Genomic DNA, 27,709 nt, shown 5'->3' with positions numbered 1-27,709 from the left:
TACCCCTTCAAATAATTTTTTAAACTATAATTTTATTTTATTATTTTAAATAATTATTATTTAAACTATATTACTTCTTGGATATTTTTAAGTTTACACCTGAACTTTTTTATCTTAAGTTTAAATAATAACCAAAAAATGTAGTTTCCAGTGTACTTTTAAAACAAAACTGCTAAATGTTCCTATTAAATGTATCCAAGTAATTTAAATATAGAAGCATAATACTTACCATGACTTCTTTTTTTAAATGAAGCAACTCTTTAAATAGTTAGAAATTTTATATGTTTCCCACTGAACTTTAATGTAATATATTTTTATGTTTTAATGAATTTTGTCTGACATGTATATAGAAATTAAACTTTTTTCTTCCTCTTTTATAATTTTCATTGCCCTGATTATTATCTATAGTTGATCAAAATAACATTATAAATGTATTACAAATTTTAATGATTGTTACACAAAATCTCTATATGAGAAATTTATATTACTTATTACTATTGCATTTTTCAGTTTTTATACAGGTAAACTCTGAGAAACTTTGTTAACATAGGTATACACATGAGAATGAAAGTTTTGTTGTTACAATATCAGTGTTTTTTTAACAAATCCTGAGTTTTATGACCAAAAATTTGCATAGTAGTATATCATCATAACTATTTTTAGTGATCTCTCAAAGATTTTTTTGTTGAAAATAAACTGAATAAAGTAAGGAATTGAACATAAACTGAATAAAAAAGGATTTGCTAACTAATCACTAGAGTCATTCACTTTCTGTTTCTGGACAGTATACTAAAAAGTTTGAGTAGGATCAATCATATGATATTTAATTTTAGAGGCTCCCTGGTTAGCCAGACATACTCAAGATCAATTAGGAAAATAAAAATATTATTAATTTCAGTAATGTTTGTCAATGCAGCATTTTTTGATTAATTACTTTTAAATGTATTTTTGAAAACAAGCCTTGGAATTGCAGGTTCTACTCATCCAATTTATGGAGAATATCTGCCATATACTACTACCCTAATTAGAAAACCAGTTGGCCCTATCAGAAAAAGTTCTGACTTAAAATGAGCATATTTAGATATACTCCTGGGTAAACATCTCACTTCTCAGTTCTAAGTTGGGTGGGTAGGTGGTGCATAGAGAGAGAGGTTGAGCAAGCACCATTTAATATTATTGAGAATATGCTATGAGTCAGGTTGTGCTAGGCACTAAAAATAGAGCTACAAACAAAACAAATTCTTGCCCTTAAGAATTTATAATCTAGTAGGAGAAATAATCAAGTGAAAGGATAAATTGGTTGCACGACAATGTGATTTTACGTAAAACTTCTGAACTGCACACCTTAGAAATGGTTAAGATGGTAAATTTTATGCTTATGTATTTTTTACCATGATAACAATTTTTTAAAAGCATTAAAATAAAGGGTAAAGAGATAAGCAAGGTAACTGAACAGCCTACAATACAGCACAAATCTCTAACCCAGCCTTTAGGCTTCAGGATGGGAAGTACAGAGCCGACTTCCCAGAGGTTAACCTATATCCTATTGTTTATATTGAATTAAGGAGGATTCCAGTTATTTCATTATGTGTTTTGCCCAAGGCCATGTAATTTGTGAGTGCTGGAAGTATTTCTGTTTATCTTTGGCCTAAGGCTGTTTGTTTATTTCTCTCCCCAGACAAAACCACACCTTTAAAGTATAAATAATAATGTCTATTTGGCATACTTAACCATTTGTAAGGATTTTTTTTTTTTGCTTAAAGTATTACAAAGGGTATTACATATGTGTCCTTTTTTCCCCCCCGCCCTTGACAGTCCCCTAGCCTCCCTGTAAGGATTAAATAAGGTGGTAATTCACTTGAAATCACTTTATATACTCTAATTTGCTACATAATTGGAATTTATCATTAAATGAAATACAGTTATCTTTGCTGTATAAAGCTGGAATATGTGTGTCAAGTCTTTCTAAAAGAAACCCTTATGATCACCTTGGGCTTGTATGGGGCAAGTATCAATTAGGAATGTATTTGGCTTTTTGTACAAGTAACACATGTTTACTCACTGAACTTGATTCACATGCCCCAGTCAAATTTTTTTAAAACACAAGCATTTTTTAGACAGGCCATTGGTTATATATCTTAATCATATCCCTAAATTTAAAGAAAAACACTTTTTGTAGTTGCTATATATTAAATATTTATATCACTCCTCCCCCCACCCCCCCCCCACCCCCAAAAAAAGGCCTAAAACAGAGGGGGAAAATTTGAAAAGACAACTCAGAGGGACCAATGACAGAAAATTTAACATTGAGTGATGATCAAAAGTAGCATTTGATTTCTGTATTCTAAGAGAAAATGCAGGAGAAAACATAAATTTTGGAAATAATTATTGGGCCAAAAGAATAGAATCTGAATGGTTAATGAGGTAGATCTTTTTCTATTGTGTATGCGCTATTATTGCAAAGGATATGTTTTATGATGGGGGATGGATAGAAGATGGTGAAGTAACCTTGTTCAAACTCTGAGTCTTTTCAGAGAACTAGCCCACAGGAGGTACCATAGTAACAGCATCAGGGAATTTTTAAGATATTTTTCAAAGACATGTCTTAGTTTGCCCTAGCCATTTTGGCTCAGTGGATAGGTCGTGGGTTTGATTCCGGTCAAGGTCATGTAAAATTGTAGGTCGATCCCCAGCCCCAGTCGGGGCACATGTGGGAGCAACCAATCGATGTGTCTCTCACATCGATGTTTTTCTTTCTCTCTATTTATCCTCCTCCCTTCCACTCTTTCTAAAAATCAATAGGAAAATATCCTCAGGTGAAGATGGACAATAGCAGCAAAAAAGATATGTCTTAGTTTATCTGCATAATTTGTAAAAGCAGAGGCACAAAAATGAACTCTGTACCTAGAATAATTTTTTAAAACGTGAGGAAGGTGGTTTAGGCCCATTTTAGGGAGTCTGTGTATGATAATATTGCAGGTAGCCCTCACTTGTTGCAGTGAGAAGGAAACACATTTTAAACATTTCAGTATATTTTCTTTTCCATCATTGATTTTAGAAGCAAAGGTTTAGCCAAGCAAAGATTTAGTTAGCAGCCAATCTCCATATTTTAAGAATTCACATTTTATTACAAGCCTAAATTTGATGCCAACTCCTACAAGTTTTTGTTGGATTTGGGATTGGAAGAGTGTTTTAAATGGTTTTTGTGTGTCCTTGAGGTTTTTTGGCTTTGGCAAGGAAAAGCCTGTGGGAGGTACAATAATAGAAAAGGCCATTGTGTTGTCATCTCTACCCCGTTGATGGGGAGAGAGTGCTTCATTAGAGTTTCTGTTTTTCATTTACAGTGTCTAATATTCTAAAGTATTCATACACTCATAGTGTAATTTACTCTTTGTTGTTCTCCAAATATAAAGAAGAAAAAGCTTCTTTTAAAAATGCTTCATATTTTACTTTAAATTTTATTGGGAGAGTATGCTAACAAGCATTTGCAATTACACTTTTACAAATACTTGGGGAAAACAGTCTTTGCTGAGTTCATTTATGTTTGCTTGTTGTTTCCTAGTGCCCAGGTCCCTTCTAGATCCCTTCATGTTTAATATTCTGGAAGGGGTGCTGTGCTCCCTAATAAGGATTCCTCAGCAGTAGTTCAGTGCCTTCAGTGCAAATAGTCGTTTCATTGTTTGAGTGAGCACACATAGTCCTGAAGTGCTTCCTCTCTGGGTATGGCCAGTTGGTTACTCTATTTCTACCTTGAATAATGGGCCACTATGCCTGAATTTCCAAATTTTAGTCTTATTATACATAAAATAGAAACACTCATTTTAAAAATATTCTCTAGGGAAACTTTTATTCTATTAATTTTTTAAAAGACATACAAATCATTTGGGTAAATGTTTTTATTTTTGGCTTATTATTGAAAGTATCTCAAATTTTTAATGTCTGTCTGGCCTGCCCTGACAATAAATATAATGATCACCTGAGAAAGGGTAATACATATGACCATATGTATTAACTAAGATCACCTGAAGATTAGGAAAGTATCTATATCCATTAATTTTCAGAGAGCCATATTATTTTCATAATTTAGTGGTTTGATTAGTTGGGCAATAAGACTAGAACTAAGATTTGTTGGATGTCAAGCTCATTCATAACTCAGCTTACCTATATATCTTTGGGCTTTGAAAATGGTGTTTGTTTTCTTATTTAATTTCAAATAAGCTATTACCAAAATAGAAAGGTTTGGGTTGAAAATAATACTGTTCACTTTCTCTTCACACATTGCCAATTTTTTTACTTTTAAAATATCCACCCTGAAGCATGGTTTAGAGTGACTTCCATGTGTAATTTTTCTGATTTCTTTCTTAGCACTTTTCCTAGCAAATTATTTTGCTTTACCGTTCCTATGATGGCTGTGGGTACAAAACTCTAAGAACCTTATTTTTCTTTGTTTTAGATTCAGTAGATGTCATTACCATAAATATGTCTAGTGTGAATTATGCTTCTAACATGGCAGGTGTGTAATAGAAGCTCAGGGGTAGAATAGCAATGACTTGATTTTCTGTGATTCTGAACATCATTAAAGTAGGCTACCAAAGTTAGCCAAGAGAGAATTAGATATAATTGCTTGCCTAAAGTGATAATATTTTTCCAGTACAGCTTCTGAATACCAATGAAGGCAGATGATTTCAGGGGGAAGCACTCCTCATTTGGGAGATGGGAAAGATCAAATAAGGGTAATAATTCAAAAGAGACCAGCTCTTATCCTAGCATATGTAGATCAGGTGTATGTTAACCATCGTTTGAAGAAGTTCATAAGATAAAACATTAGTTATTACAAAATACTTTGTTAAAATATTTGTGTTTTTTTAAAGTAAGTCCTTGTGTATATTTCATAGAAATAATATAGTCTTAGAAAGGAGGGAGGCATTTGACTCATTGTACCATTTTAAGAATTATACTCTAAGGATAGGGCTTATAATTAAAAATCTAAGAGAAATTAAAGAAAATTAGCACATTGCTTTTACATTTCCCCAATAATCTCCTTTTATACAATAATTTGAACTCAGTGATTTCAGTAATTAGTAAAGAAAATCAGCTTTCATTAATAAGACTTGATATTACTTATACTTAATTTGAGAAATGCTCATTTTGTTACTTCTTGATGCATGTATCTTTTACTGTATTCTCAATTCATTACTTTTTCTAGCAAACAAAATTGTTGTCTAAAGTAAATGAGATATTATATGTAAAACACTTGACACATGGTAAGCGTTCAATTTAAAAAAAGAGTTGCAAATACTGTATTATAATTTACAACTAAATTGCTTGTCTTTTTTTTTTTAAATATATATTTTATTGATTTTTTACAGAGAGGAAGGGATAGGGATAGAGAGTTAGAAATATTGATGAGAGAGAAACATCGATCAGCTGCCTCCTGCACACTCCCCACTGGGGATGTGCCCGCAGCCAAGGTACATGCCCCTGACCAGAATCGAACCTGGGACCCTTCAGTCCGCAGGCCGACCTCTATCCACTGAGCCAAACCAGTTAAGGCTAAATTGCTTGTCTTAATCTCTTGTGTTGATCTGGTTTTGAAAATATGAGAAGAGCGTGAATTTCGTTAAGTTGCTAAGTTTGCTTTATTCTTTGCAAATCATAGTAGATGAGTGATAGGATTTTTTAAAAAATGCAACCATGATGCTAATAATTGAATTACATTACTAAGCTAGACCTCTCTATCAATAGAACGAGGTAAACAGGTATGTCAGAACACATCCAACTACACCTAAATAAAAAAAAGTTTTGTTAGGCATTTAGGTTGATGATTAATATTACACAATGTTGTAGTATAAATATTCAACCACATTGCTTTTGATGAAAAAAAGTTTTTGTGGAAGTAATTTAAACCTGAAAATGTATTTTTTTAATCCAAGTTTGTTCACTAGAATCGCTTGTGGGCTATTTTAAAAAATAATTGTTTCTTTTTCCTACCACTGACTTCCCAGGAGAAACTGATAGTTTGTGCTGCTGTATATTTAATAAAGCAGCTCTCTGGTGGGAGCAGGTGGGGGCGCGACTTATATGCAGTGCTTGGTAATTTCCATGGTATAAATACTTCCACCATAGCCAGTTTCAAGCTATTAAGATGATAACATTGAATGTTGAGAAAAGATATATAACGTTGTATAGTGTTCCCATCATTTGGTAAACTAAATATATAACCTAAAAATAATAATAGCAAAATTTAGTAAGATGATTAGGAAGTGACGAATTTTGAGTTTTTATTATCTTTGTTTTTAATATAACTAATTGCAAGTTTATGTAATTTAATTTTTAATAATGACTGTGTTTACCAGCCAAACTTAGAAAGTTTTTGAAAATTTAACTATTGATTCTCATGAGCTGGTACAAACTGACAACACAACACTGGAGCTCTGAGATATCTGTGTGTGTGTTTTTTAACCAACTAACTAATTCTGATGCAAGCATCCTGCCAAACAGTTATTTTTCTAAAATATAGTTCTGATCCTAAGGTCCAAAAAGGCATTCCATAGTTAGATACAAAATATCTTTTCCTGCCTCATTTCAAGTCATACCCATCCCCTACACCAGTGGTTCTCAACCTTCTGGCCCTTTAAATACAGTTCCTCATGTTGTGACCCAACAATAAAATTATTTTCGTTGCTACTTCATAACTGTAATGTTGTTACTGTTCTGAATCGTAATGTAAATATCTGATGTGCAGGATGGTCTTAGGCGACCCCTGTGAAAGGGTCAATCGACCGCCAAAGGAGTCGTGACCCACAGGTTGAGAACCGCTGCCCTACGCCTTCTGTGTTTCACCCACACTACGTTTAGATTATTTGCAGCTTCTCAAACACACCTTGCACTTTCATTATCTTCCTTTAGCCTTGAATGGCCTTGCCTCATCTGCCTGACTTTTGTAGTACTATTTATTTATCCTTCTAGAAATAACTCAAATGCTACTTCCTCTGATTTCCTACTGTTGGAAACATTCAAATTCTCCTTGATGTTCTCATAGTACTTTGTTTATAATTCATTTTGAGCTCAAATTTATCATCAGTAACAAATGGTTGTTTCACTTACTAGATTATAAATGGCCAAAGTGTCTTTGAATCATATTGTACTTAACACTTTAATACCTGAAAATGATTAATAAGCCTTTATTTACTTTAATAGAAAGGATTGTAGATAGTGCATTATACATTATTTACTTTCTATGCCTTTGCGAAACTAACCAAAATTTAAACCTTTGAATTAGATGTTTTGTCTCTTTTCCCCTGATGATTCAGGACCATACTACTAGTTATATGCCTATACCTACACCTAAAGAACACAAATAATACCATGATGACTCTCGAACTTAACAGATAATTTCATTAGAGAACATATGAAGCACTTAAGACTAAAAAAAGACTAAATTGCATAACTATATTTGCAAATTATTTTTATTATTTGGATTTAGTGCACTTTATATTATTCCCAGCATAAAGTCACATTGGGCCTTCGTATCAGTAAATATCTCTGTAAGAAGCAAAATATGATTTGCTTTGTGGCTTGAAAGAAATTTGCTTGTATACATGTTAAGAATAAATTTCTCATCAGTTGGTTACTTTCTGGTATTTTATCTAGAAAATTATCTCATTGTTATCACAGTAAGTATTGACAAGATCTAAGTGTCTGAAGGTAATATTATTCTAAAGTAAAAACAATCCAAGAAATTTTTTGACGCAAATGCAGTGCATTCCTTGTTAAGTGGTATGTCATAAATTTTTTCATCTTTGACCCTAAGCTGCCACCTGATGGCAAAAATTAAAATAACATCTTTTGTAATATTAAAAACCTCCATTGCAATTATTTAGATTTTTATGTATTTGACATAGAATCTCCAAAATTCCAAATGCACATTTGTACAAAGTTTATGACTCTTACAAGTCTTTGATGGTTACTTTTTGGACTTCAGGAAAATCAGATTTTTTAATTTAACCTTTGTGCAACAATAATCCTACTAGGAGGATTTGTTTAAAATCTTACATCCTTTATGGAGCTGTATAAAGAATATATTCTTTAGTTTTATTTAATGAAGAATTTACTTGAATTGAGTAATTTTTCCTTTCCCTTTTCTTTCTTCAGAACAAGATCACTCAGACACCAGAGTATTCTTTTACCTGTGGATTGTCTTTTATGTCATCAGTTCCTGCTATACTCTCATCTGGGATCTGAAGATGGACTGGGGTCTCTTTGATAAGAATGCAGGAGAAAACACCTTTCTTCGGGAAGAGATTGTATACCCCCAAAAAGTATGTACAATGTTTGTGTTTGTTTAAGAAAACAAACAAACAAAACCTCAGGTGTACCACCAGTTAAATCCCATGCAATATATACCAAATCCCAACTAATGTAATTATAAAAACAGCTGTTGACTAAAAAATACTGATTTGGTTATCAAAAATGTATCAAGGTGCTTACTATATGCTAAGCACTGTAAAAAATGAAAACAGTAAAATTCTGGTTTTTAAAGAGGCCATGGACTATATTATAAACCAGTAAGTAAACAGATTGCAATACCATGTAATAAAGACTAAAATAGAGGAACAAATAGCTTACTATAATTTATGATTTATTTTTGAGCAAACTTAGACTATAGGACCAAGATGTTAGACGTACCTCCATAAATCTCCTTTGAAAAGAAAATCAGTAATGGTAAGCACAAGTCAGAGAGCAGACATGAGCTCAGGTAAAAATGGTCCTTTGTTGCCCACCAAATGAATGTGGCCTTTTGCTCCTTCTAGTGTTCTTACCTTACTGAGAGATAGAATAATACATTTATTTATTATGCTGATTGCATAGATGAACTGTTCGTCTCTTTATGTAAATGTTAATCCATTCCTCCTTTTAAATAGTTATAACTTACTGGTTTCTATGTAATAAAATTAGTGAATAGAATCTTTTAATCAGTTTACTATTACATATTTGCATGACCCTAGAAAATAAAATATATGCTTTTCTACATAATAATTTGCAAATTTGCCACATCTCTTTCAATTTTAAAATGGTAAATTTTGGATTTATTCATTCTACTTGAAAAGGGAAGAAACTATTTGTGGAGACCAGTGGAGCTTCATTTAAAAATTAAGAACATGGCTCTGAACCTTAAAATCAGTTCCTAGGGATTAACAGTGAATAATATTGAGCACCACACCCAGTCCCAGGAAGCACTTTGTTATTTAAAGAGCTAATTGTTAGGATAGTAATAATGAGTGAATCCATGAATTATGGTTCTGGTCTTTTGGCAGTGTGTACAGACTTCTGTAGCTAAAACTGGACTCCTTATTACTGGGTATTAGTACCTGGAACAGTTGGTTAGTCGAGTGCTGTTTTCCTCATGTAAAAATGGAACATTATTTAACTTTAACCATGTTTGTGAAATTCAAGCCTACTTCCATCTTCTTCAAATATAGGGTAAAGCAATTTGAAAATGAAAGTGCATACCCTGGCTGGTGTGACTTGGTTGGTTGGAGCATCATCCCATCCCATACACCAAAAATTGGCAGGTGTGAGTCCCAGTCAGGGCACATACCCAGATTGTGGGCCCCTGTAGGAGACAACCGGCTGGTTTCTCTCATAGATGTTTCTCTGTCTCTCCCTCTCTCTCCCTTCTTTTCTCTAAAATCAATTTTAAAAAAATAAATAATAAGAAAGTACAAATAGCACAGTTAACAAATTTAAATCTTTTCAAATAGCTGTTGTGTCATTAGCATATCAAGTACATATTAGAATGTCATCTCATTCAGATTGAGGATCTCATCTGGCTTCTATTCCTGGGGTCCAGAAGAGAGCCTGGTATACAATATGGGAATGAATATATATTTGTTAAATGATTACTGAAATTCAGTTAAATTTCATTTTGGATATTGCACCCTTTAAGAAAAGAAATTAAATTTGTGAAATCTTTTAAAAATATAAAATAGAATAAAACTCTTTTTCTTCCTGAACCTGTGCTTGTTGGCAAGGTGTATGTGTCTCGTTGCTGTGATAGGTGTATTTATTTGTGAGAAACATGATGTAGGTATACTCAATTTGCTTATTATTTCTCAGGCCTATTACTACTGTGCCATCATAGAGGATGTGATACTGCGCTTTGCTTGGACTATTCAAGTCTCAGTTACCTCCATGACTATGTTTCCTCATATTGGGGACATCATAGCTACTGTCTTTGCTCCCCTTGAGGTATTCCGGTAAGCAAACTACTGAAAAGTTTATCAAGGATTCTTTGTACATAAGAGATGTCCGAATTAACATTTATTAAAACTTATACTTGAAAAGCTTAAATTTCACAAATTTTCTCAATGTTATCTGCCTCCAAGTTGGAAAATTCTATAGGACTAAGATTAATTTTTACAAAGTTAAATAACTACTGATGATGACATACAAGCTTTTTTAGAATTGGGCTCTATTGGAAGAGTCGTGAGTAACATTTGGGAAGTAAAAAGTCTTAGAAATTAAAATGAAAATCCTTTGAGAATCATTTTTTGCAATTTGTCAGTCTTGGTTTTTCAGCCCAATTTTCTCATTGGAAACAAAAAATGCTGGATAATATTTTAAATCTTCCTAAAAACATCAATGATCTAACAAGATAGCCCCAAATCTAAGTGAAAGCAGGCACTCCAGTATAAGCAGAACACCAAAGCCAATTTTGCATTAAAGAAATTTGCTGAAGTAGAGATTTGAGATTCAGTTATGATATAGATAGCCAGTTCAAATGTGTATATGCCTAAAAATATAGCTTAAAAATATGACATTTTAAAAAAGTAGAAATAGGTGAATTTATAATTGTAGAGGAAGATTTTAACACACTTTTCTCAGTAATAAACAAGTAGTCAGTTAACCAACTTGACCTATTGACATATGCAGAACACTGCATATAACAAATACTAAATATACATTATTTTACATGCATGTAGAACATTTAACAAAATTAACCATATGCTGGGGCATAAAGGAAATTTTAAAGGAGTAAAGTCACAAAAGATAACTGAAAATTCCCAGATACTTAGAAATTAAGCAGTACATGTTTAATGGGTCAAAGTGGAAATTGCAGTGGAAATTTAGAAAAATATCTTGAACAGAATGAAATTGAAAATATGAGAAAAGAAAATGTGGACTACAGCTAAAGCCATGCTTAGAAGCTCATGTGTAGCCTTAAATGTATATATTAGAAAAGCATACAGCTCAAAAAATTAGAAAAATTTAAAAACAGAAAATCAAACCCAAAAGAAAGTAGAAGGAAGTATAAAAAGTAGAAAATAAACATTCAATAGAAAAAAATTAACAAAGCCAGAGTTCTTTAAAAAGAACTGGTTTGGCTCGGAGGATAGAGAATTGGCCTGCAAACTGAAGGGGGTCCCAGGTTCGAGTCCAGTCAAGGGCACATGCCCAGATTGTGGGCTCAATCTCCAGTAGAGGGCGTGCAGGAGGCAGCCAATCAATGATTCACTCTCGTCATTGATGTTTCTATCTCTCCGCTCCCTTCCTCTCTAATCAATAAAAAATATGTAATAAAAAAGACTAATAAAATTGACAAAGTGTCTAAATGTGACTGATCAAGCAAAAAAAAGCAAGCACAAATTACAAATGTCAAAAATAATAAAGATTTTTTTAAAAGCACAAAACGATATTGAGTAATTTTATACCAATGGACTTTAAAATATAAATGAAATAGACAAATTCCTCAAAAAGCACAATTTACCAAAACCAATTAAAAAAGAAATAGAAATTAGATAGGCTTATATCTATTACAGAAATTAAATTCATATTGAAAACTTCCCCACAAAGAAAACTACAGGCCCAGAGAATTCTTCCAAATATATGAGTAGGAAATATCAGTTTTACAGGAAATTCTTCCAGGGAAAAGAAGCAATAAAAGGAGCACTTCCAAGTTCACTTTATGCAGCCATCGTGACTTTGATATCTAAACCTACAAGGACATTTCAGGAAAGACCAATCTATCTCATATACAGAGATTCAGAAATCCTGAATATTACCTAATGAATCCAACAATATATACAAAGGATAATACATCACAACCAAGTTAGGTTCATTCTAAGAATGTAAGACTTAAAATTTAGAATCATTTAACATTTAAAAATCAGTCTGTGTAACACCACACTAATAAAGAGGAAAAACCCTCAATATATGTAGAAAGTGTCATTGAAATAAGTCAGTACCTGTTTATGAAAAAAACAGATTATAAAAAACAAACAAAATCATATTTAATGGTAAAACACTGTAAGCTCTCCCTTGAGATCAGAAATGAGTATGCCTATTGTCACCATTTAACATTATACATATAAGTATATAGCTAGTACAATGAGGCTGAGAGGTATAAGGATTAGAAAGGGAAAAATATAACTATAATTATTTACCAGTGACATGATTGCATATGTAGAAAATTCAAAAGAATGTATAAATATGCTATTAAAATTAATATAGCGGTGTCCCTGAATACAAGGTTGATATAAATGTAAATTAGTGGTGTTCTATAAAAACAGTCACAAACAACTAGAAAATGAAAAATTTAAAAACCATACCACTTTGAATAGCATCAGAATATATCAAATATCTAGGAATAAATGTAATGAAAGATGTATGTGTGTGAAAATTGAAAAGCCAGTTCTATAATTTATATGGAAATACTAAGAATCAAGAATATCCAAGAACATCCTGAAAAGAATGAAGTTAAAGGACTTATACTCTCAAACATCAAGACTTATTATATAGTTACAGTAATTGAGACAATGTCTGGTGTTGGTGAAAAAATAGACAGTGTCCACTGGAACAGAATAGGAAGTCCCAGGAACATCCACACATGCATTGACACTACCTAATTTATGATAAAGGTGGCTAAATAACAGTGGGAAAAAACAGGTTTTGTAATAATGATATCGAGTCAACTAGATCCATATGGGGGACGGGGCGGGGAATGAATCTCAACTCCTACAGCAGACTATATGCTAATACAGTCAAGTATGCTGAAAGAAAATACTGCCTATCTAGAACTCTACCCAGTGAAAATACCTTTCATAAATGGAGGTGAAATAAAGGTATTTTCAGACCAGGTATATAATATTCCTCTGAGTCAGGATGGCCTGATAAAATAAGATAGAACCTAGAAACAAAGGTAAACCTGAAAGATAAAGATTGAATCTGGAAACAGTGTATTTGCTGCTGTCAGTGCTTTCTGTAAACCATTTGTTAGCATTTCTTCACCTTCCCAAATGTCTAGGTGTTCATCACTACCAAGATCTCCCCCACCCACTTCTTTCTCTTTCACGTATACTGCTTTATAAATTAAATTTTTTAGTTAAAAAAAAAAAAGCTCACTTTTTCATTCTTGACTATTTTATTTTTTTAAAAGATTTTTTGCTTAATACAATCAGATTGTTCTATCGACCATTTAAAGCAAAAGCAAAAAACCTCCTTTGAATCTACTTTCCTCTTCCAACTGCCCATTTTTTGCTCTCCTTTAGACCAAAATAAGAGATGTCTGTGCTTGCTATTTCTATTCTTTCACTCCTCCCCTAGACGCCCTTTAATTCAACTCAATTCTTTTCCCCCCAGTACTCATACTGAATCACTTTTTAAAATAATCAATATATATAAAAGCCTAAGCGCATCCTAGTGACTGGTCAACAGGTCATTCTGTTACAACAGAACGACCAGAACAACCTGTCGACCAGTCGCTATGATGTGCACTGACCACCAGGGGGAAGATGCTCAATGCAGGAGCTGCTCCCTGGTGGTCAGTGTGCTCCCACAGCCAACCTCCTGTGGCCCATCCCGTCCCTGCTGGCAGGCCAACCACCTGCGGTCCCTCCCCCCGGCCGACCAGCCCCCAATAGGCTTCAATTGCCGGCCAGGCCAAGGGACCCCACCCATGCATGAATTTGTGCACCAGGCCTCTTGTCTATAATAATAGCAAGCACTTAAGTATTGCCTGTTATATACCTGGCACTGTTCCGAGCCCTTTGCATATGTTAACTTACTGAATCCTCACAATAATTTTATGAAGTAAGTATTGTTACTGTCCATTTTACTGGCGACACTGAAGCATGGGTTCAATAACTCATGCAAGCATTATGCCTAGGAAGTGGTGGAGCCATGATTAGAATCTAGGCCATCTCTCCCAGAATCTATGCTCCTAGTACATATGGCCTTTCTACTTTGCTAAATCCAAAGTCCAGGAGAGATGACCCGTACTCTACTTATTTTACAACTCAGCAAAGTACTTTCTTCACTTGATTTCTCAGAAAATACACTCTTCTGTCTCACTAGCTATTCCCTCTCAACTCCTTTACTGGTTCTTCCCCTTCCTAAATTGTAAATGCTGGAGTACTCCAGGGTTTAATCCTCTGCCCTTGTCTCTCCTCCACTTATATTATTCCTAAGCCCATTCCTAAGTATTTCCAAAAGGAAATACTCTCCTTTTGTTATCTCCAGCCCTGACTCTCCCTTGAACTGCAGACTTATGTCCACCCAGGTACTGAATTTCCCCCTTGGACACCTAATGGCTCTAGCCCAGCAGTCGCCAATCAGTGATCCACAGACTACTGGTGGTCTCTGAGGTCAGAAAGGTTTGCGACTGCTGTTCTAGCCTAATAGGAACAATCTGGATCTCTTATAAATGGTGTTACCATTTCCTGAGACCAAAAAAATGAAACCACTCACATCCCAGTAAGTTTTGTAGCTCCATCTTCGTAAATCCTAGTGCCTGCTTCTCATCACTTTAGTCCAAGTCTCCATCTCTCCTGGATTACTGCAATAGCTTCTAACTGGTCTTCCTTCAGCTGTTCTTACCTCTCTCTGATCTGTTCACAGTGTAGCAACTAGAATGATCTTTTTTAAAAAAAACAAACAAACACAAATCACATCGTTCTTCTGCTCAGAACTCTCCTTGTTTTCTATTACCCTTAAAATCTAAACTCTTTACTATGATATATAAGACCCTCTGTGGGTCAGGCCCTTTTCTACCTTGCCAATTTCATCTCCTGCCATTTTACCCTCCCTATTCCACTCCAGCCTCACTGACCACCTTCTGTTCCAGCATACCAAAGGCCTTTCTAACTTGGAGCCTTATACTTTCTATTTCCTCTGTCTAGGACACTTTTCTTCAGGATTTTCCTGACTTGCTTCCTTGCATCATTCCGGTTTCTGCTAGATGCCATCTCTTCAGAGAAACTTGTTCTATCTCCTTGCCAGCTTTAGTTTCTTTAGCGCACTTACCATTAACCGATTATGATGTCTCTGCCACTAGAAGTCACACCCCACAAGGGCAGAGGCTTAGTCTGTCACGTTCACTGCCTTTTCCTGTCATGTTGTAGGCACTCAATAAATATATGTTCAATAAAGTGGAAGAATGAGTACTCTGAAACTGGATTCCATGTCCCTTCCCTTTGCCTATTTCATTCTTACTCTCCTACCTCCCTTATCATGACATCTTTTTCTATTTTATTTTAATGTTCTAGCCCTTAGTTCCTTGTTTTTTGCTTCTATGAATAGACACTTGATATACTGGAAGGTTTACAGGTTATAGTGTGTTTACATTTCAATTTGCCTACTCCATTTTGCTAAGGCGATTTGTGTGGAACTTCTTCCGCCTGGAGAATGAACATCTGAATAACTGTGGTGAATTCCGTGCTGTGCGGGACATCTCTGTGGCCCCTCTGAATGCAGATGATCAGACACTTCTAGAGCAGATGATGGACCAGGATGATGGAGTACGAAACCGCCAGAAGAACCGGTCGTGGAAGAACAGCCAGAGCATATCCCTGCGCCGGCCTCGCCTCGCTTCTCAGTACGTATGGCTTCCCCTTCTGTGAGACAAATTTTCTTCAGGTTCTAAGCACTGGATAATATTTAAATAAATAAGTTATGTTGACTCAAATGAAATTGCTGGCATTCAACCATTTTTACCTGCAAAAAACAGCAATCATAATTTCATAGGACCTAGCATGTCTTAATGAGCACATAGAATAAAATGGCATTAATACATTAATTAATGCCCACTAATTTGGTGTTAAAATTACACTGGAGAAAATTTGTTGGAGAATAATTTATGACTCTTCAGTATGTTTTGTGTACAAATAATTTTCAAGTTACAAACTAGGAATCCTGGCTCTGCCACTTGCCATCTATGTAACCTTGGCCAAATTACTTACTTTATCTATATTAACTCTTATTTGTAAATTGGGAATAATATGGTCCCCCCTCATAGGGTGGCTGAGTGGATTAAATTTGTTGTGACATGGGATTTTGACCAGTTTCCTCACAGAAAGAGCTTAATAAATATAAGCTATTTTATTTTCCTACAGTAGTATATACAGTAGTATATTTTATCAGTGTGTTGTTAAAAATAACAATAAGTGCAGGATGTAACGTGGCTATGTTTGAAATTTAGAGGTAGTACACATATTGCAATGGATTGGAATGAAAGAGGGGACTTAAAGTTGAGCATAACCAATTTTCTAAAGGATAAGGGAGCGTTTGAATAGGGCAGAGGCACAGTAAAGACATAAGGCTGGAAATGAGGGGGAGGAAAACACCATGTGACTAGAACTATAGTAAGAAATTATAACTGAATAAATGAAATGTGATTGTAAAAGGCTCAAAAGTGCAAGCTTGATCATGTAGGCAGGAAGGAGTCACAGAATTTTTTCAAAGAAGAATGACACCCTGAAAGTAATAGTTTCGTAAGTTTTAATGTCACTGCAATATATATTTTTCAAAAATATTTTTTTATTGATTTCAGAGAGGAAGGGAGAGGGAGAGATTGAGCCCATAAGCCGGGCATGTGCCCTTGACCAGAATCAAACCTGGGACCCTTCAGTCCACAGGCCGATGCTCTATTCACTGAGCCAAACTGGCTATGGCAGATGTTTTAAAAGGCACCAAAGATAAATAAAAATAGGAGGTTGTAGTGATAACCTATAAATACTGGGGAGCAGAGTAGAAATTGCCCAAGTTTTAGATAGAATTTGAAAACTCTCTGAAGAGAAAAATTTAGAGAAAAGAATAGAGCAAAGAACTGAGTCTTAGGGAACAAATGCAGGCAAGAGAAAAAAAATAAATGAAAAGGGCAGAAAAAGAATGGTCAGGGTCAGTAAGAAGAACTTCAAAACAAAGCATGATACTATTATAGCAAGGAAACAGAGTTTTGAAGAAGCAGGAGAAGGAGGTATAGGGGTTGGTGGGGTCTCCTAGATAAATGCCACAAAGGACAGGAAGACAATGCTGTAGGGATTATCTCATTGAGCTCCTAAATTTGAAAATCTAATCCTTGTTAGTTGCCAGCAGAGGGCAATCTAAACATACACTATTTCTGTCTCAAAAATAAGGAAGCTCTTTGGCAATAGATTATGTTCAACTTCAGGTGTTCATGGGAAAATACTGGAATACTAGATTGCAACCAGAGGAAGATTTTTAAAACAATAGAGTAGGTTCTGTTCAAGGAGAGAGCAGTGAATCTAAAATAAGATCTGAATTTGAGTGCTTTGTGACTCGTGCAGCCTTTAACAACACAACCTAAGGTATTGATAGAAGACACAGGTGATGAAGCTAACACTTGAATCTTCTGAAGTCTAGATGAACATCCTTGGTTTTCCTACTCTACAATTCTTTCCTCGACCAACGCAACCTCTAGTAACTTTCTAGCCAATAACACATTTTCTGAGCTCTTCCAAATCAGATCCTATGGACTCCAAACAAGCTCATTGTGTTTCTTTTCCAAAGAGACTGTTATCTGAGAGCCCAATTAGGATCATTTGTCAACTAAAAACAACTGTCATGCCTCTCTTTAGGTCTTGTCTTCTGCAGGCTAACTCCCCTGGTTTTTCATGAATACCTCAAATAGTATTATTTCTGCCATCCTCATCATAATTCTTAATATTTGTTGAATGCTTTACTGGTGCTTTTTATATCCATTTTCTTACTTGATATTCACATTATCTCTATGAGGTGAGAGTAGTAGTATGGGTAACATGCATTATTACTTCTTTACAGATGAAAATTGGCACTCCAAGAGGTTAAAGAGATACATAATAAAATCAAACTCAGATCTTCTTATTACAGAATACTACTCTCTGTTGCACATGACCTGCCATTGTTCTTATTACCTTCCTCTGGTTGCAATCTAGGTTCCTAGTATTTTTCCAATAATAGCTGCAATTGAAGATAAAACTTCAGGAATAGTCTCTCTGGTACAGTAGATAGTGCCTGTTTAGGATCTATTCTTAATGGTGGTATTTTGGAAGTGGATCTGATACTGTGGATGTGTTTGTATTTTAGTAATGGACTAAGTCTTCTTTTTCCCCTTATTACCACTAGAACCAAGACTCGTGACACTAAGGTACTGATAGAAGACACAGATGATGAAGCTAACACTTGAATCCTCTGAAGTCTAGACGAACATCCTTGGTTTTCCTACTCTACAATTCTTTCCTCGACCAACGCAACCTCTAGTACCTTTCCAGCCGAAAACAGGAGAAGATACATAACACATTTTCTGAGCTCTTCCAGATCGGATCCTATGGACTCCAAACAAGCTCACTGTGTTTCTTTTCTTTTATTCTGGGTTAATTTTCATTTTCTATTTTTAAAACAAATATTTACTTCATTTTGCCAATCAGAGGACATTTTAAGGAACAAAAACATAGTATCAAATGGATTGTTTACAATCACAAGGACACAGAAACCTATCAGGATGAAGAACAGGCACTGCAAGGACCCTGTGATGGGATGGTACTGAGTTACCTTGGCTTCTGCTTGGCCCGGTTTTGACTGGTTGAAACCGGACATTAGTTTTTAAATTTTTCGTCAGTTTATGTGGAGAATTTTTTCCTTTCCTTCATACCCAGCGCAAAAGCACTGGCCGCACTTGCAGGGAAAGTGCAACTTAGAGCAGTACCTTCATTCATGAAGCTACTTTTTAATTTGATGTAACTTTTCTTATTTTGGGGAGGGTTGCTGGGTGGGTGGGAAATATGATGTATTTGTTACATATAGTTTTCTCATTATTTATGAAACTTAATCATAAAAGAATGATCTAACTCCTGTGCAATGAAGGTGATAACAGTGAAAGAAGACGGGGGAAACTAACGTTGGACAGCATTTATGAGGGTTTAGTCCACAATACCTCTTTCATGGGACAACTTGCACCCGTTTGACTTTCTTTTCTTTCTTTTTAATTTTAAGCCAAAGCTTCATTGCTGATTTTCTTAAGTCGCTGCTGCTTTAGAATGCTGAGCATGTCTCTCATAACAAAACATCCGCACACTTTCACACAACCGGTTAAAATTTAAGAGGTCTAATACTTTTTTTTTCTTTGAGGAGCAGATGTGGAATACATTTTCCCATATTCCAACCATAACAACTAAAGTTATGCCTAATTAAGCTTCAGCATGTAAGGTAATTGAAGTATAGCCTTGTATAGCCTTTACTAACTCTGAATTAGAAGACAAAGCTATTTCAGGGTCTCTACACCCTCATTGGATAGCTTTTCTTCTGGGCTCACTTCCATTAGCCTGAATGTGATCAAAGTAAGTCTGTCTTGGGGAAACCATATTTTTGAGAGCATAGAACAAATTATCCTTCCTCTTTCACATTATGCTGATAAAACAGACCTTGGCAGCCATTTCTCCCAGCAGTTTTAAAGGATGAACATTGGGTGTATGCCCTTCTTGATAGAAAACTCACTTGTAAAATTTTGAGGGTCTAAGCTTGGTCATACACAAAAAGTATATTACTAGACAATTCAGACTGTCATGGTCTGTTCACAATGTCCATTTGCACTTTGTCTAATTTCTTTCCTATGTTCCTAAACTTAACCCAAATAAGCCCAAAAACTATAAAGGATTTTACTCTTGAATTTGGTTAGCATTAAATATAGCATTTCATTATCTAACACAATTAACATAAATACCAGGAAAAGTAAAATGTGTTTTAATCCTCCTGTCTTTCCAGATCCAGGTGAAGATTCAACATCATTGGATTTGTGAAATTAAATTACTTATGTTGTTTTCAGTCTAATTTTAGACAAAAGAACAAATGAATGGAAGGGCAGCTATTATTGCTTACTTAGTCTAAAAAACATGTTTACTGCCCCTTGATATACCCCTTTTATCATCAGCTCTTCTCCCATGCATCACAAGTCTTCACTCATCCCTGTCATAATTTCAATAGATTATATTAATGTTATTCTTACTAGCAAAATTCTATCAATTAACTGACAATAGTTTCTTTTTAAAGTACTTTCTTCCATCTTGATTCTGAAAATGTTCCCTTTCTGAATCAAAATACTTTTTTCTTCTGAAAAATCATACAGCTTTGTGGTTTTTATTGCTTTTTTTGTGTGTTTTGCCAAGCATTTCTTGTCCCAAAACTGAAGAAGAAAAGTTTAGTTACTGATTTTTTTTTAGTTTAAATAAATTGAATCATTTATGGTAATCAGTGATAACGAGTTAGTGCCCCATAATAGATTAAAGGTTGCATTATTTTTTCCTAACTATTGTTTTTGTACTTTAAAAGTATGGGGGAAATATCACTGGTCTGGTAAGAAATAGCAGTAATTAATACTGAATTACATAGATAAGTCCAGTGGACCAGTCATTTCTTATACAAATAAAATTGGTGGTACTAATGTGTATCCAGAGCAATTTGAATGATCAACTCCATTCTCTGTATAATGACACACACAGAATCTTACAGGTGACTTCTGGCATATGAACTCCTCAGTGTGTCCTGTGGCCAATTTGGTGTTTATTCAACTATTATGATTTTAGGCCCTAATCAGTATTATTTATTCATAGATAATATAATGTTAGAATGTATTCCTTTTCTGGTGTATTTGTCCTATTAGCATAGTCTATTCAAAAATGATAAGGCTTACATAACTTTCAGCTTACCATGACAGATGCTTAAATGTATATTTAAACATACGCACAGCTTTATGTTTCTCCTAAAGCTGTAAAGAGAAAAGAGGGCTTTTCCTCATCAAGAGGAAGCAGTTTGGGAGACAGAATATACATTTCAGTTTTTTCCTCCAAAAAAGACAGTGTATTCTTTTTCTCCTAAGTTTTATATGTTCTAGCAGTTGGGAATGCTCTGTGCAACCTAAAATTTTAATGGAGACTCCTGTGCACTGAAACTCTCAGTAGGACTCTTAGGAAATGAATATTACAGAGTCATATGAAAGGAACAGCAATCTAACCAAAGGTAAACTTTCATCTGATTTTAGGTTTAGAAATTCTAGTTTTGTTTTATTTTATCTGGAAAGTGTGCAATTTATGATACCAGTTAAAATACTCCCCAAAGGACTGTAAAGGAAGTATAAATAAAAGAATGAAGTTCATTTTTTATTTTGTGATAGATAGTATGGAAAGCATTGATGTGTATAGAGAAAGTAAAAGACAAAAGTGGCTTATTTTCCATGCACAAATATGCACCTTTAAGGCTGCCTATACCATTAAAATGGAGTAATTGATTTCTTATCTTACAGAACGACAACAAAATAATCAAAGGTTAAGTCATTAATTAGGTTAAAATGGTTATTTTTAAGATTGGAAAGAAGTTGAAAACCCATGTGCAACTTTCTTTTCCAGCATCTACCATTTTTCTCCTTAAGAAAGCTGTTTAACTTCAGATTCAAAAGCAATGATGTGAGGAGAACGCCAGTCACCTCAGCAGTAACCTATATGGACCCTTAAAGAAGGAAAATGGGACTCAGCCCTTAGGATCTATGACTTCCCAATATTCTCAACATGAGAGTTCTAAGAAATTAACTGAGATTTTACTAGAGGTAAAATCCACCATGGTTTGACTGAAGTACATTCATGATCACTAGAGAAAGTTCATCCTTTCTTACCAGGTAAAAGAAGAAAGTAATTTATTACTGAGTCCTGCAGGCATCAGATTAACAGACATAGTTGAAGAGAAATCAAATAATTGTGGAGATAGCAGAAAAGAGCAAGAAGATATTGGAACTTGGAAGCAAATGCAGGGCGGTTAGGAAGGTAGGTGAACTCCATGGCACAGAGATGATGCTGTCTCTCCTCTCAGTGGTTATGTTGCTGCCAGAGACCTGCCTTTATTTTCCTGTCATCTTTGTCCATTACTTTGCATTATTCAAGAAATAGTTCTTCATGCCCAAATGTCATTTTTCAAGCAATGACTAGCAAAATGTCTTAGGCTAAGGAAAATAATTTAGAAAATAACTCTATCCATGGAATTATTTTATTCAAAAACTTAGAATTCTCTGAAATTATTGAACTTTATTTGGTAAACAAATTTCAAATTACTGTTTTTTATCATTTGCATATTTGCCTTTCTTGCTATATAACATTTAAATTTTTAAAATTAAGATAGCTGCTCAGATTTCAGAAATAATCATGTTGAATCTCTGGCTTTCTCAACTTCAAAATCATGCTTTTCTCAAATCTAATAAAAAGGCCAATATCATTACACATAAGATCTATAGTCACTAGGTTAAGACAATAAAAATTTTGGTAGAACTTTGGGGAAAAGTTAGGTAAAGAATAAATCCAATTTATCAGCTTAGTTCATTTTCTTTTTATGATGCATCTAAATTTTGTTTTTTGCTTGTGATAATTAACTGAAGCAAGGAGAGTTTAGGTGAGATTTTATAAATTAAGCATACATGTCTGCATTTGAGGTATCAGTCTTGATAGTAAATTTTAAAATATAAGTGTCTGCATTGAATTTCAGTCTAAACAATGTCAGAGCACAGTGGTAATATAGGATAGGGTTGATTATAGTAGAGCATAAGAAATTTGTGCTGATCTGTGCTACAACACTAATAATTTTACCAGCACAAAACCACATTCCATCCAACAAATATGAAAAAAGTATCTTGTTAGATTTGGAAGAGCTAATATAAACTCTGTGAGAATTTTGCCTGGGAATGGAGAGGAGCCTGCTGATTGGTGTGGCTCATAATGCCTTTCTTGTATGAACTGGCAAAATTCTTGATATTGAGGTGCCCCTTAAAAACAACCTTCCAAGATGTATTGGCTTATTTAAAACCAGGAAAGAGGTAGGGAAAGGGACAAGATGAGAGTTTCCTTGAGGAGAATCATTATAGCAATTTTCATCTAATGTATGTTTCCTTGTAGCAGACCTTCGGTTTATTTTATTAAAGCCACCTTCAGGTTTGGGGGGTGGGAGCGGGATTTGACTCTTTTTTTTTTTAATGGTGCCATTGAACCTAAGGACAATCAAATAACCAACTGTTTGCCTTGGATTTAGTGTGTCTGCTAATTACACAATCTCATCTGTATACCTTCAAACCAGTTACTCGATTAAACTTCTACCATATTAGTTCTTCCTGTGCCCTTTCCTCTGAACCACCACCAATCAGAGGGAAGACTTACAGACAGAAAGATGTAGACTTCTAAGAAAGAGCAAGATTCCATCTCACTATCCCTGTATCATCATCTCTGAGGTCCTTACCCATACTTCCCTGATTGTCGTATAGCAACACCAGCATGGTGAGAATAATCAGAAAGATTGTGGGGAATCTAGAAAGAGTAATTGATCATGACATTGTTATTCTTTTGAACTGTAAAATTGTGAGCCACTCACATTTGCAAAAAAGAGAACTCATAAGCTTTATCACATTGTGAAGATTAATTTCTTGCTATTTTCCAGATTAGCATAGAAGTTTGTGTCAATGAAGAGTATTTAGGAGGGGAATAGGGTGAAATGTATGTTTTTTTCAAATCCTCTCGCTCTACTCATGTTTCCTTTCACCCCCTACCACATTGTGTTGGTCAAATGATGCTATTCTGTAACACCCTGAGCTATAGTTGTCAAAAGTAACTATGAAATGTGATTAGTCCTCTGTGGGTGGTGCTTTCCTTTTTTTCTCCCTTTCTTTCTTACTCTCTCCACTCTGGTAAATGGGAAAGGTGACGTCAAAGAATTGATGCTTGCTTGGACTCATGTTGTATCTGTGATTATGGTATTAGCTGTCTCCTTTTTCCTTCTTAAATGGATAGAATTCTTATGAAGTGTGGAGTTCCCTTGATAAGTAGGTAAAATGCACAATGTGGTACTGTTTTATAGTTTCTAGATGGTTGTATAAAGCAAAAAGTTATTGTGGTTATGTGTTTTTAAAAGAAAATAAGTGATTGGTTACAAAACTCTGTCCCTTTTTTTCATTATTACAAGCTCTCTCTGTTTTCCAACAGTTTTCTGACTCCTTTGTCACTGGCGAATGGTTTGTGTGATTGTGTTTTTCTCTCTGAGTTTCTTGGATTCCTGAACATGATTCCTCTTTGGACTAACTTGTAAAAGGGTTTAGCTCAAACATTTTGACTCTTAATAATCGCAAATGAACTTTTTTCTTTAGGTAATATATGAAGTGTGACATTAAACTAATGGGGTTGATTCAAAGAATCTGAAGTATTAGGTGAAATAATATGTTCAATTGTATGTTGGAGAGCTGGACACCTATTATCACTATATATCTATGCCCTATGTGGGAACATAGAACTTTCTATATAATTACTAACCAGTTTTTACATCTGTCTGTCTAGGAAAAATTCTGAAATTAACTAACCCTAAGATGAATATACTCAAAATGCAAAAAGAAAAATATTTTATTGACTAAAGCATAAAAACCTTTTTATTTTAATACCACAAGCGCTATTACTATATTTCTGTGTAGGCTAAAACAGAATGTGCTAATGTGGAGTTTTCAGATTAAATTCAAGATAAATTGTGAATGTATATGAATCACTGGATGCTTAATACCCCTTTCTACAATCTGATGATAATAATACATGCTCAACATTTGTGTGCATAGTGTTTTACATTTTTCAAACTAAGCATCTTGGATATGTGGATTAACAAGGCATCTCAATTTGTAGATGAATAAAAACCTAGACCAGCTGAGAATACAATCCCAGATTATTTGCAGAGGCCACTCTCCATTTATCTATCTTAGACATATCCAGAATCCTTGGACTGTGTTTAGTGACCTTCGCCTTCATATGGACAATTTTGATTAGCTCATTTAAGTTTATGAGAATAATAATGACTTAATTTTATACTTTCTGATTTACTACTTTTTCTAGTTTCTCACCATGTCCTAAGGAAATTAAGGCATTTTGAATTTTTAAAAATTAATTTAGTATGTGTTTATTGAATTCCTATCATCATAGTTTTATGGAGACAAGCAGGGAAAGTTGATAAAATTATTTCTAAACAACTTATCTAAAACCACATGCCAAAAAAGCCAGACTGTCTTGTTACTAGGTATCCACCCCAGGGTAAGCTGAATTTTCTATCTCAAGTTAGAGACTCCTCTTCACCACTTCCCAGATAGATATTATTCTGTTTTTTTAATTCCTTTAAAAAATAGAACTATTAAATCTGACAAGATTTATTTCTTCAAAACTTTCTAGTGCCAAAAAACTGTACTTACAATTCATCTTATAATTTACTTGTTAGATATGTCTTATCTGAATGGATATACTTCTTTTTTAACAACTGGGAACAGCTTCCCACACAGGAAACATTTAAATTATATAACTAAGCAATACATTAGCATCAAAGTTCAACTATTGTTTACCTTTATAAAACAAAGTTTCCCCTCAAATATTAACATATTTATATTGACTGGATAGCTGAGTGACAATGAGAATGATAGATCGTTTTGCCTTGCTCCAACTACAGCAGCCCCATGGCTGCTTTCCTGCATAAGTTCATAGAACAACCAATGTTAATATATGATTTTTGGTAGTAGATTTACTATGCTTTTCTATTTTGTTATGGTAAGTTTATAAGGTAAGGAGAAAACCAACTAACTCAAGAGAAACGAGCAGGTAATAAGAGAATCCAGAAGAAGGGTATTAATATTAACTCCCAAAGTATTTGCCAGTTCATTAAATTTAAAAATTAGTATAGATTGTGTGAAGTACAGAAATTTGCTTATTTGTGGCTTCTTAAACACTGCCTTCTGACTAGATCAGTCAGTAAAATTAAAAAATTCAGTTAATCAGGGCTTTTGTCTCCCTTTGAGGAAGTATCAAAGATAGATCAGAAATACCAGTTCACCAAAGATTATTCCTGTCAACTACTAAATTTAGACATTTTTCTGTACTTCCATAGATTGATTGATTGATTGGTTGATTGATTTAGAGAGAAGAAGGCAGAGAGAGAGACATTGATTTGTTGTTCCACTTCATTGGTTGATTCTTATATGTGCCCTGACTGGGGATCAAACCCACAACCTTGGTATAGTGGGATGGCACTCTAACCAACTGAGCTACCCAGCCAGGGCCTCAAAAACTTTAAGCCCCTCCATGGCAGCCCTAGTCAAAAGATTTGCTGAGTAGGGTGTATGCCCTGCTGCCAGTTATTGTGTCCATGAAGACATACCCTTGTTTCCTTATGTGGCAATGCCCCAATCTCTACTAGTCTGGAACTCTAGTAGTAGTATAATTCAGGGAAGAAGAGACATTTTTTTCCCCAAAAATGTGTTTTGTTGTCATCAGGAAGTCACAAAAATGATATTTGCTAAAAATATTCGAGCATATAATAATAGGGGCTTAATAAATATTTGTTCAATTGAAAGTAACTTCTATAGCCTCTATCAGGTGAGCTGCCAACTAAATGTCGGGGGGTAATTGGCTTTTTTGATTGCTATAGAGGCTGTGCCCTTTAAGAATGCTTGCTCACTGGCTTACTGGTCAATCTCCTCACTTTGATCCTGTGTGGAAACTATTCTGATGCTCCCTCCTGATAATTAGCTGATGCTTCTTCATCCTGTGGACTTTCTGTTCTATCTCACAAGAGCAGGTCCCTCCAGAGCAGAGTAGGCACAGCTTACTCTCATTGCCTACCATAGGCAAGGCAGTTCTCACATCAGAGTACATTGTGTAGCGTTAGTTCCATTTATAGAGAAGAAAACCAGTGTTGACTGGCCTTGGATGCTGCAGTAATTACTGAACCTAGAATTAGTACTGAGTTCCGACTACTCTAGCCCACATTCACTCTCCTTAAAGAAAAACGGGCCAGAAGGGATTTTACCTACTTGGCAGTCAAAACTAGAAAGTGGCTTGTGAATTATTGCTTCTTTTGAAAGCTATGTTTGATCAAGATCAGAATACAACCATTTTCAAGAAAATCAAAGAACACCCTCTACCTCCCAAGCCCCCCCCCCATAAACACACACACACACACACACACACACACACACACACACACACAAAACACAGACACAATCATAGTTTCCTCAGCAAGCTGGGTCCCACTGATTGCTGCCTTCTGGGAATTTATCCTCTGCCCTTCCAGGGAAGACAGCTCTTAGGGTCTTTTGAAAACTAAATAGTAACAACAAATTAGCTCCCTAAATGACTGCTTTTCACAGGAGTCCTCTCTCTCGAGCCAACCACCTCCCTTCCCTTCCTTCCAATTGTTCAAGTCCTCATTGGTGATGAATTGGGATGGTATAGTAGAGGAAGACATGTACTTGCAATGTTATCAGGCATTTGAGATTTAAAGAGGAGAGCATAGCTATAGAACAATGAGATTGGATGGCTATGGCTCAGTGCCGTTGATGTCGATGCCGATGCTGACAGCAGAATAATGAACAGCTGAGGACAAGTATCAG

At 34.8% G+C, this 27,709-nt stretch overlaps 2 protein-coding genes across 5 annotated transcripts in view; one reads left to right on the top strand and one right to left on the bottom strand.

Annotated features, from left to right (window-relative positions):
• XPR1 (xenotropic and polytropic retrovirus receptor 1) overlaps window positions 1-24,280 on the top strand; it is a 106,379-nt gene extending 82,099 nt beyond the window's left edge. For 3 of the 4 annotated variants that reach the window (XM_036343170.1, XM_036343168.1, XM_036343169.1), the window contains 4 exons: window positions 8,155-8,321; window positions 10,120-10,259; window positions 15,653-15,874; window positions 18,403-24,280. In XM_036343170.1, the coding sequence (XP_036199063.1) occupies window positions 8,155-8,321; window positions 10,120-10,259; window positions 15,653-15,874; window positions 18,403-18,463 (590 nt within the window). In that variant the 3' untranslated portion in view covers window positions 18,464-24,280. Of the gene's footprint in view, window positions 1-8,154; window positions 8,322-10,119; window positions 10,260-15,652; window positions 15,875-18,402 lie in introns of those variants that run through there. The other variant, XM_036343171.1, reaches the window with a different exon arrangement.
• STX6 (syntaxin 6) overlaps window positions 15,808-27,709 on the bottom strand; it is an 87,408-nt gene continuing 75,506 nt past the window's right edge. The window contains exon 8 of the mRNA XM_036343174.1: window positions 15,808-15,925. Coding sequence (XP_036199067.1) covers window positions 15,912-15,925 — 14 coding nt within the window. The 3' untranslated portion in view covers window positions 15,808-15,911. The remainder of the gene's footprint in view (window positions 15,926-27,709) is intronic.

This window comes from Myotis myotis, unplaced genomic scaffold (assembly GCF_014108235.1).
Source record: "Myotis myotis isolate mMyoMyo1 unplaced genomic scaffold, mMyoMyo1.p scaffold_m19_p_18, whole genome shotgun sequence".
Lineage (NCBI taxonomy): Eukaryota > Metazoa > Chordata > Mammalia > Chiroptera > Vespertilionidae > Myotis > Myotis myotis.
This window is presented reverse-complemented; position numbering and strand designations above follow the sequence as displayed.